General features: G+C 45.5%; 1 protein-coding gene across 1 annotated transcript; it reads right to left on the bottom strand.

Moving 5' to 3' along the window:
* Positions 1-5,633: 5,633 nt before the first annotated feature.
* LOC111066916 (cilia- and flagella-associated protein 299) lies at positions 5,634-6,550 on the bottom strand. The gene is made up of 2 exons (XM_022355866.2): positions 6,148-6,550; positions 5,634-6,089 (listed from the first exon to the last, which is right to left on the bottom strand). Exons 1-2 carry the CDS (start codon positions 6,451-6,453, stop codon positions 5,694-5,696), a joined length of 702 nt encoding a protein of 233 aa, XP_022211558.1. The 5' UTR covers positions 6,454-6,550; the 3' UTR covers positions 5,634-5,693.
* Positions 6,551-11,728: the final 5,178 nt, after the last annotated feature.

The following is an 11,728-nucleotide window of genomic DNA, read 5'->3' as shown; positions in this document are numbered from 1 at the left end:
CTCAAGGCAAGCGTAAAAAGTAATGTATTTAAGCCCAGCCCCAGACAATGTTGCCATTATAGAAGCCATTTGTTCCGCACTTTCTGCGTTAATGCTGTACAGTTGTACAGTTGCACTCTGCATTTGCCTTGATGGATGGCCGCACCTTGTTGCTTACGGCTGAACTGAATACTCCCTCCGGCCAAGGTCGTACAAGTCTCTGTGGATTGCCGGCCTATTTAATGTGCGCAAAATCATTCAAAACAAATTGAAATTTCCATTATGGGCGTTATTGGCAGGACTGGGCGCTTATCTCACCCGCCCAGGCACGCACTCGCACCATGCTGAGGGCCGCCTCGCCCCATTGCCAGCCACTGCACAGCGTTGAACGGCAACGGGAACGGGAACCGGCAGCCGGCGCTAATTCATCAACAGTAAAGGCAATTTAGATACTCATCTAACCGGATATCGACAGACAGGCAGGCTGGCAGGCTGGCAGGCAGGCAGATAGGCGGCCAGAAGGCAACCGACTCCATGTAAGCAGATACCCTCATCCTAGTCCTAGTCGAGGCTCTCCCCTTATCCGCCCTTGTCTGCGGCGACGAGCATCGTGGAGCAGCGTCCTGCAGACAGAGTTTCATAAAATATTGATAGACGTGAAGTTGGCAGCGCACACTCGTACCCGTACCCCGTACCCGTACCCCGTACCCGTACCCGTACCCGCTTCCTGTTCGTGTCTGTCGCAGCCATAAATAATTTGCTGTAAATGCAATCGTGGGGTTATACGGGGAGTAAGCGAGTCCGGCAATGGACTCACCGTAGCCCACCCTCGGTTCGGGCCTGGTTCGAGTACCCACGATGCTAATGGCAAGGCACACGGTGCGAAAGTGTTTCGTATGAATTATTCGCTGGCAGCCAATTTGGAGTCACGTTTACCAGCACAATTGAAACCGAACACCATCCTGAAGTTGCCATAGAACGGTGGTTGGATGCCCAACTAGAGCTGGTGGCGCCACCAGCCATTGCCACCCCTCCTGTAGGGTATGACGCTCCTTTTCTGCTGTCGAAATGTTGTAATTTGTTATGTCTGCCACTGTAGCTGCTGCTGTTTGCTGCTGCTGAAGCCCCTGCCCCTGTCTACGAGTATCTTTCGCTTTTTAATAGCTATTCGCTGGCTGGCTGCCTTAGCCGTTCGGCTGTTGTGCCTTTATCGCTGCCACCGAACGCGGCGGCATGGTGCATGGTAATGTGTATTTAATGACCCCATCTCATGTACACGGCGAAACATAATGCTCGTACGCCTGCTCCTGGCCTTTGGTCATGAGCACCCGTTGTCCACAATGGTCTCGGGCACGCCTAATGGCCACTGACCGCATTCAGCAGCCAGCTGACAGAGCAGGATCCGGATGCCTGACTGGTGCCAATAAAGAAGCCTCTTGCGCCTGTTGGCACGCATTTCAATTTTCTGCCTGTTTTTTTTTTGTTTTTAAGCGTCATCCATAAAACGTGAGCTCCAATGGGCGGACAAAGCCTCCTAATTGTCCCCCAGCACAGCTGTCGTATATCTGTTATCTCTGATTTATATTTATTTGCTTTGGAATATAGGTCCATATAGGTCCGAATTATTTACTGTCTAAGGAAAAAGGGTTCAAGTTGAGGATGTCTCTCCACTGGTGAGAATACTCGTATGCACAAGTTTAAGTTAAATAAATAATACCCAAATACTTGTACAAGCAGTACGCCGAATTGTGTCCATTCTGAGTCCCTGAGGTGATTAAATTACATTAACCTACACTCGAGGGCTCACAATCTGCGGCAGCTAATTAATATGCATTCTGCAGGTTTCTTAAGAGGGCATACAATACGATAAGTTGGAGCCGCTCCTAAACAATATCTTCACAGTCGACCAAACAATAACAATACTCTTAAGGGGGCATGAGTGGCTTGTGTACTCGACTGCTCAGCTGATTGGCACTTTCTCTCAAACAATTGCCCCTAATTGCAGACACTTCAGGAGGACAGCTGCACTGCACCTCCCCCTGCTGCTGCTGTCTCCTCATGTTTGTGCCACCCCACAGTGGGACCATTATCCTCCGCTTTCTGCCCGTTCCCTGTTCAATACAATTTTTATTCAGTTTTTATCGTAACAAAAAAGAGAATATGATAGGAAGATGAAGGAATTTGCATAAAGCTTTTAACCTAACGATGTGACATTTGCTTTTTATGTGATTCATTGCCCTCTCCCACTTCCCACCTCTGCAACAGAAAGTGCAACGACATCCATCCCCCACACAGCCCCCCCGCCAACTTCCGCACAATTATACAGCAATTTTAAACACAACAATCGCTCTCAATGACCCGTCAGCAGAGAGGAACGAATGGCTAGATCTGGTTTGGCACAGGTCCGGGGCCAAGACTTTTGATTCTGGAGCGCCAGGGTCGCTTAAGCAGATTGATGCCATCGCTGGAGTGGGTAAAAGCTTCCACAATGGCTGGTAGGAAGATTGCTTTCCCCGCCCCGCACCGACCCGCCTCGGCGTCTGCTTTTATTATTATTCTCCGGCGTCTGACTGCAACTGTCAGTTGGGTAATTTATAATGAAGTTTCCTTATTGACAATGGCAGGCGGGAATTACCCCAACTCGCAGCAGAATGACGATTTCGATTCTGATTGCGATTGCGATTCCGACTCGGAGTTCGCTTTCGCGTTCGCGTTTGTTCGCGTTTGCGTTCGCGTTTCCGTTGCACTGATTTTAGTTGGCATGCATGCCGCTCGGCATAAATTATGGACAACAATGATTCTCAAGCTCCTCCTTCGCTTCGAGGCTGCAATGCAATAAATTGCTTGTCAAATCGCGACTCCCACCTCCACTGACAGGCAGGCAGGCAGCTAACTAAGAAGTTTCCAAACCGATTGGATGGCAAACAAATAACAATCAAAATCACTTCTCGACCCCAAGACGATTTATATGAGAAATCACAGCACTGAGGGCCCCTAATCGCTGAGGCCAGCCGCATCATGAGATCGTCAATCGTTTTGATTTATTGCCATTTTATTTGCGCATATCCTTATTTGCTTTGTGTCGACTTATGGCTCAGGCCCCAGACCCGACTCCAGTCTGGCCCCAAGTAGCGACCCCAAATCGCTGCCAGCCGTCAGCCTATACCGAGGCCATTTTATTGTTCGATATGTTATCAGAGAGCGTTCCAGAAGATGGCAAATATCATAATTTTTGCAGGACTTGCTGCGTTGTGTTTGCTCGGCCTGTCACAGTGCCGTGCCGAGCATAAATCTAAATTAAATGCCTTTTTGAGCAGCGGCAGGAAAGAAGCGCAAAAGAAATTATTTATATTCAGCACATTGTCACTTGTTGTGGCCAAGAAACCAGCTCGGACTTGGAATTGGACGTGGAGTTTAACTACTGCTCCGTTGGGGACTGGGTCTGAGGCTGAGACTGGCCTGAGACTGGCCTGCTTAGTGGTCGGCGGAAATAAATATTAATCATTGTGTAATAATTTTCTGCTGTCAGCTAAATTTAAGCAAAGTATTCATAATCCACAAGTAAGAACCGCTTTTGACAAATCGTTTTGCGGGCCAGCCGTATTAATATTTATATTTACGAGTATATTCCTTGCCAGCCCTTAGCCCTGTCCCATTCCCCCCGTCCCTGCTGCTGTCCGTGGCGATGCTGCTGGCAGAGGCAGTGGCGGTAGCAGTTAAAATGCTTTTAAAGTTGTGCAAAGTTGTGCGTGTGCGGCATTCACTGATTTGATTTCCTTAATGCTGTTTTCATTTGTTTCTCTAACAACTTTTTCCACAGTTGGGCGCAACTGTAAATCAGTTTTATCTGCGCCCAGATCCTTTGATGTCGGTGCTAGGGTTAGGGCAACGGCTACGGCTGTGGCTGCGGCTACGGCTACGGATGGACATGGCCAGAGTAAACGAGATTGCAATAATCAAAATGTAATAAACAGGCCGAAGAGATTCCTTCACACATCTCCACTCACGGACACACACACACACGCACACAAACACATATGAAGCAAAAGCGCTTTCAACTCCTGGGTCAAACAAAAATGTTGCTTATGCCTGGGACCTGTACGAGTATGCTGCTGGCTTTGTCCTTTGGTTGACTCTTAGCATTCGATGCACGTAACGCATTGTTTGAATTTCATGGCGACTTTATGAGTTTTGTAATCAGGTTTGTGAGCAAACAGACCCAAACTCACCCACACACGCACCCAAACACACGCACATGCTAGGTCGTGTTAACCTGGCCATAAATATTGTTTCTAGTCGCCACCGCTCTGATGTGGGCGTGTTGACAAGTCAGCCGCCGGTTAATGCTAATGAAACCTGAGCGGACTCAAAGTGGTGAGCCCTGGAGTTTGGGCTTTCCTCCTATTAAGCCATTTTGTGGTCTACAAAATCCACTTAAAGCGTCTGGCAACCAAGCAAAATATTTTATTGCATACTTTTATGCGCAGACATTACCTGCAGCGCCACACACCTCCGACGGGCTCGAACCCGGCACGGACCGTCGGCATTGGTAAAAATGCTCAACAATGTGATTTATATGAGTATGCACTGGAAGCACTTAAAACTAGACACACAGACACAATAGACTAGCCACACCCAAACGCCCGCCTCCTTTGTTGTTTGCTGCCACTTTTGGAGCACTTCCAGGGCTTATGTAGTCAGCGGCGTCTGCGAGCGCCGTGCTCCGGCTTCCTCACCCACCGGATGTCATTGGCAGCCAAACAAAAGCCGCCTTGTAGCAGGCAGCTGATGCTGATGGCCAGAAATTAACTAAGCAGCAGCATTGGCTACAAAGTTGCCGGGCCAGAAACAATGCAACACTCACCCACTGCCACAGCCCTGCCATCTCGCCAAAGCAAACAAAAACAGCTTCATTGTGACCACATCGCATCGTATCGCATCGCATCGCATCGCATCCCATCGAATCTCATTCCAGCTCTGTTTGCATGTCTGGCTATCGGCCGTACACTTGGAAGCATTAAATAAATATTTGCCATGCTCTGCAGGAATTTTGAGCCCCCAGTGCCACAGCCTACATACAACATATTCCCCCGACAAGGAGGAATATTCTAAATATCGTATCATCAGCATTTTTCGATAGAGTCGCCCCGGACATGGGGCCACGTCACACAGCCCTGCGGTCTGTGGGCAGTCCGGTGCTTACCATTTATTTTTTGATTTGGGTATTTATAGTAAGGTGTGGATGGATGTGTGAAGGGCGGCCGTGCGTGTCCGGGTGGGCCTGGGTGCCAGTGCGACCCGATGGTTGGGGGTGCTTAGTGTCAATATACGGGTATGTATGCATGAGTATCCCTGTGAGTGTGTCGACAACTTGAGTGGAATTTCGCTTGCTCCAGCAATACAAAATACAATCATTAGCTTATAGCCGATGATATTAATCGCAAGTGAAGGACAGCTAATAGTTTCTAGATGAAGGATTCGAAGCATATTGGAATTCTCCTTTGAGCAGCCTATATCGAAGCTTACACCATACAGCTGGGGAAAGCCCATCTGGCATTTAAGGCCAATATATAAATGGATATTTCTGGTACTTAAATATCTTGGAAAAACTATAGATATTATTTGTACGACATCCAAGCAAAATACTGCAATGCTTTCGCCTCTAGAATAGTTTTAATGCACTCGAATAATATTTGAAATGGGCCTCAAGCCATCTAAGTTTTCTTTCGGACAGTGTGATCGTAGAATGTCATGTATCCGTACAAGTTGGACTTAATCATGGTGCGCCTGACATTGCCACTGAATGGGTTTCTCTTGTTTGTCACCGGAATGAACTTGTGATCGCCCTTGTGAATGAACAGAAGGCCGTGCTCTGGATGGGCGACGGTTGTGTAGTTATCATTGTCGTTCGCGAAGATCTTTCGGCTGCGCCAGTCATAGAAGACGATGTCGGAGGGCTGGGGACGTAGTAGTTTCTTCTCCTGGAAGATGGCCCGCCAATTGACGGCATTGGGTCCGTCGAGTCTGAAGTTCCGCAGACTTGCCTCGAAGTCTATATACCCAGATATGGCAAAGCCGCTCTTCTGGTGTATCTCCAGGAATATTATGGTCTAGTAGGGAAGTTGGGTCTGTTCATTGTTCATCTGTGCTTACATTACCCCGACTCACCGAGATCTGCTGCTGCACGTTGGGCGCCTCGCGCTCGGCCAGCGCCACAAGAGCAGGATCCTCACCCTTCAAATAATGGCTGTAAAATGCATGCAGGACTACGGACGGACGCAGCAGAGATTCCACTTGTTCCTTGGCTATCAGAAACTGCTCCTCATTGTAAACATTTCCATTGTCGCGATATCCCAGCTTCGTCACGGTTCGAACTGTCTTATGACATGGCAGATAGCGATAGTCCTGGACAATAGCAAACGATCTCAGATAATCCTCGTAGTTGTTGAACTTGACCACGCTAAAGTCCGTCATCGCTCTAACCACCGACACAAATATAAATAGTAAAAGTAAAGTAAATATATCTTGTTGTTAGGGCTTGTAGTGTTGTATTACTTTTAGTCGTGTCTGTGTGGCTGACTCTAATCTCTTCGGCTACTATGTACATGGGTATACAATTTGGTAAAACATTTCACTATTTGGCACGCAACTGTAATATCTGTTAGCCACTGCAACATCCTATCAGCCCTGCAGCACGTACGTAATCAAACCGCAAATTATGAATCAGTTCACAAAAAGGGAGCGTCCCTTTAACATTTGAACTTTAGAGAAATTTTAAATTTTATCCAAAAAGCTGAATACACGAAAATATATATTAACTTTATTTGTGCTTCAGCGCTATCGTGGGTAACCCGAAAGTTGATGAAAATCGCGCACAGACACGCCGCAAATGTCACAGGAACACAAGCCTTAAAATCGATGTACTATACATGCTTAACAGCCTACATTTTGATACTGAAATTGAGAGCGGGGAGCATGCAGTCTATTTAAATTTATCAACCGTTTAGAGCGATTCCCGCTCCGAGCACGCACACGTCGACAGCCGAACGAACAGCTGGCATAACAAAAGCAAAAATGGCCAATGCGTGCTGAACATACGAATCGGAAATAATTAACTTGCATGCTAATTAGTTGAATTATCAATAGGAGGCCTGCCTCGAGTATTTATTGACATTAAAACTACCCTCACACGCGCGCAGACCAGTGGGAAAAAGCCTTCCTGTTGTTTATGTCCCAATAAGTTGGGGGCGATGCCTGTGATAACTGAAATTTGTTTTAGTTGCATAAATCCCCACACAAACCATGGGGTGTATCTGGCATTTAAATATATCAAGTGGCAGCCCTGATACTGGTTGTTATTTACATCGACCCGGGCACCAACACGCACACGTTGCCATCAACAACTGCAATATCAGCAAGCTCTTTGCGAGTGTAATTTAAGGCCTCAGTATAAATCATCAGGTCACCCACAGCCCACAGCCCACAGCTCACAGTCCACAGCCCACATGCCCGCAAAGAGGACCCCCCATCATCCACTCACTCACACGAAGAGACAATTCTGTAAAACACTTTGGGCATCCTTGCCCTTCCCAGCCATGGGGCTGGGCTGCCTTGGCATGTGTTGAATAAATTTATTGTTGTGCATAATGCTGGCCAAGATCGCAAACTTAAAAAATTGCCATCACGACTATGAATATAAAATGCATTGCATTTGTGAAGAGTGGCGGCGGGCTGCAAGTGCAGCCCGGAATAGATGTCCCCTCATATGTGTGAATGATGGCAGCATTTAAGAGCAGGCGGAATGGTCGTGACAACGCGCGATGCGCGCTCAGTTGCCTTATGGTCGTAATTATGAATATTAATTGCAGTGTTAGCCGCGAAAATGTTTTCCACAGGAGGATGGCGCGACCTTAGCGGCTGGCGACAGCCAATGCCAGTCCCCACCAAGCTATGCAAATAGACTCAAAACTAATGGCGCAAAAAGGAGTCTATGAATATATCACAGAAGATTAAGTCCCAAATGATGTGAAAGGGGATGAATGCGCAAAATTGCCTGACTCCCCCAAACACTAACTCGAACAGACCCATACCCATGCACAAACACACAGAACCTAAACAAATAGACGCAAAAAATATTACTACAGAAAGTGATATGTTGCGGATGCGTTGCCAATGTCAGAGAAAAAAACAGGCCATACTAGGGTTACACTAAATACAGGTCTCCATTAAATATGCATTTGCCGATTTCATTGGGCTTGCTGTCTCTTCAAGTAGAAGGGTATCTGAGAAACATGATTAAGCATGTGAGGGTTAGACTATTTATAAAATGATTCGATACCCAGCTCAATATTTCATCTGGTAATTCTTGACGAATATCCTTAGATAGTGATCGCATCGTATGAATAATTCCCCAAATAAATTCGAACTCCTATAGTTTAATATCATTTGGCTTCATGTCAATTTGATTTATGTACCGCTGGGCTTGGTTGGATTTTCGGTAATTATTTTGTCCATGTGCCTGAGAGAGCTTTGTAATTTTTGTGAGCGAGTGCACTTGAAAGTTTTTCCCCTCAAGTGTTACATGGCGTAGACGTAATTTTTCAATTCGTACCCGTTCCAAAGTACTCCCAGCATATCAGCGTGTCTCTGTTTGTCCTCTTTAGCTGTCATGTTTCATTTCTGTGTGTGTGTGCTTGGGTATGAGGGTGTGTGCATGCATGTATACTTGTTTTTGTTCTCTTTTTTGTGCCCTGTTGATGTTTAGTTTTTAGACAAGCCGGAAAATATATTTGAATTTTATGCAAATTTTAATTGCTTTACTTTGCCCGAGAAATTTATGACCGGCAGCCAGAGGCAAAAAAGGACTTCGGAAAAAGGGAAAGGAATCATCTGCATTAATATTTTAGTGGTGCCAAAATAATTTATATCCATTCTCAATGGTCAATTCCCGACGTTTTCGGCAATTATCCGACATGTCGACAGAGAGTAGAGTGGAAACAAGAAACTGCCAAAAATTGTGGCAATTAATTTTCAGAAATCATTAAAAAAGATTACCAAAATAGCAGCTACTCGTTTTGCCCTCCCACTGGCTGATTAGCCAGTTAGCAGTTCGATTTCCGCTAACTTAAGTGACTCTTTTAATGTCTTGAGTGCAAGGAACTGCATCACAGCAACGACTACATATTTATTGGTACTATTTCTGGCTTTTATCCTTATTTTATGTTATTCCATTGAATGCCAATTTAATCTACTATGACAGCCAATTGTGTCTATGAATATACAAAAAAAAAAAAACATATTGCGGGTTTGTGTGGGGCTTGAATATTAGTCTGGGGGGGGCGTGGTCGTATTGTTGCGACACTGCAGTTGTTATTTTAACGAGAATCAATTTCTGCTACATTGACAGAAATGTGCATAATAACAGAAATGCTTTTTCCATTCTGCGATGCAAAGGAAGTCATAAATAACCCAATAGCTGACTGGGCAGTCCAGCCAGCGTCTTCATCGTCCGTCTTCCTTTGTCGGGCCCCGAACACCCCAGCTCTGCGCTTTGGCAACAAATGCCAAAAGCGGGGCGCGCCCATTTTTATGCTGCATCTGCGCCAATAGTATGTAGTTGGCTGTCCACCCAAAGGCGACTTCGTCGTCGTCTGCCCGCATGGGCGCAAATCAAGTTATTACGGGCATGGCAATGCCCCGTCGATGGTCCGAGCCCGGACTCTTAGCTGGGTGCGTCACATATGGCGAGCATAAATAGCTTCAGCGTATCCCATTGAATGGCCGTCCCGTTCCGCCTGCTGTCTACAAACTTTCTTTATACGCTTTCCATGAACATTTCGTGGCTGGTCTGGTTTATGTATTTAATGGACTTTGCACAACTTTTTTTCTCTGTTTTTCCATTATTTGATTCCCTTTATTTTTTGTTGGCAACGCGTGCCCGCCCCCATCACAAGGCATGGGACCAAACCGGCCAAGACGCGGACGTATTATGTCCATTGGCAAAGTTTTGTGACGCCGCCATTTATAACCCCTTACATCCATCCAGATTAATAGGAGGAAGATATACAAAGATATAGGAACAGTCACAGAACATTCTTAAGCAGAGGAGGCCGAATTATTTGTACCGTCCGCGCCCCTCCCATGGAACTGAGCTCAAAAGCGCAGGTCAGGCTTTTAACAGTCTACAAGTTTTTCACAGCTGTAGCATTACATACATATATGTATGTGCAAATGTAAAAAAAAACAAAAATACGAGTATATATAATACATAGTAATAGCTCAGTGAAGTTTTACTTACATACAAAAAATGAATTAAAGGCCGCCCAGCCCCGTTCAGTGGTTTGCCTTAAGGTACACAGCCTTGACATTTGCACAGCACAACCCACCTTCAACTCTTGCTTGGCTTACAAAAAGATAGCCATAAGGCCTTTTATTTGGCTGGCTTACAAATTCTTTTCAATGAGCTCTTTGCAGAGCTCTCGCTTGCATCCAAAGGGCAGAGGTTAAACCAACAGTGGTGCACGCATTGGGGTTTTTCTTTTTGCCAGATTCAATTCAGCTGTGAAACTAAAATGTACGTTGGTGTTGGTCAAACCCTCTCAAAGCCAAAATGAGGACGTTGGAGTTGACGTGCAGTGATTTCACCATCAAGTAACATAAAATTTCAGAGCTCAGAGTTATGCGGTGCACCTAAAGCAATGGCAATGGCTAACTGGTTTCTACGTTGACGTTACCAGGCACATTCGAAGCTCGTAATTATAATCTGTTTTTCAAAATAAAATTCCGAAATAAAACTGTTTGGTTTTTTGTCTGAATTTCCCACCTGAAAACAGTTCGTCTGCTTTTCCTAATGGACTAATGAGAGTTTAACAGCAAAGTATTCCTGTGGGGATGGGGAGGAAGCGGCAGCATACAGACCCGTGTGTGGTCAATTGGGTACTGATTTTTAAATTAAACCCCGACAGGAGAAGGGCATAAGCAACCCTTTCACAAAAAAGCATTAAAATTAATCGTTGTAATGAAATAAAACACAGACATTAAATAATTCTACACACATTGCAGCTAATACAACTCATGGAATCACATTTGCATGCCTTTGTTAATTAATTTCCAATGAAAATGCCAAAAACATTGCATATAAATGTTACTATTATTGTTGTTCCGACTTGATTTGCCGAATTAAATTCAAATTTCCAGAATTTTTTATATTTTACCTCTTTATCTCTCACTCTCTCAATGTAAAGCAAATTTGTATAAAAAACAATGCTTGTATCTTGTTTAATGCTGCCAACTCCTGAAAATAACTTTCAGAGTCATCCAATGCGCTGTGGCCTGCGAGGCCAGTGAGTGCTGATGCTCAATTAGAAACGCCACAACCCTCCAGGCAGGCGAGACGGTGCTCCCCATTCTGACTTTATTAAATTAACGTTTCATGTTCGTTTAATGAACAAAGGAAGCCGAAAATAATGATGCTCGGAGGGAGGCGAGTTTGTGGTTGAGACTCTGGCGCAGACGGTGGCGGAGGGGAGTGTAAACGTGTCGCATACTCACCCAAATACAAAAATAAAAGACGCAAATGCGAAAAATGCCGCAAGATGTTGCCGTTGCTGTTGCTACTTTTGGCGTAACAAGCCACTCTAATGACAATATTGGCACTTACAACAACAATAACAGCAGCAGCAACAGCAACAGTAGCAGCGGTGGCGGCCAAGGCCACGGCCGCAGCCGCAACAACAACAACAACAATAAT

This window comes from Drosophila obscura, unplaced genomic scaffold (assembly GCF_018151105.1).
Source record: "Drosophila obscura isolate BZ-5 IFL unplaced genomic scaffold, ASM1815110v1 contig_150, whole genome shotgun sequence".
Lineage (NCBI taxonomy): Eukaryota > Metazoa > Arthropoda > Insecta > Diptera > Drosophilidae > Drosophila > Drosophila obscura.
Note: the sequence above shows the minus strand (reverse complement) of the source record. Positions and strands in the feature narration are given on the sequence as shown.

Excerpts from the sequence above, each read along its gene's own strand:
- LOC111066916 (XM_022355866.2), bottom strand. The coding sequence starts at position 6,453 with ATGACGGACTTTAGCGTGGTCAAGTTCAACAACTACGAGGATTATCTG. Across the intron at positions 6,090-6,147 it reads ACGTGCAGCAGCAGATCTCG|ACCATAATATTCCTGGAGAT; the intron begins GTGAGTCGGGGT and ends CTTCCCTACTAG.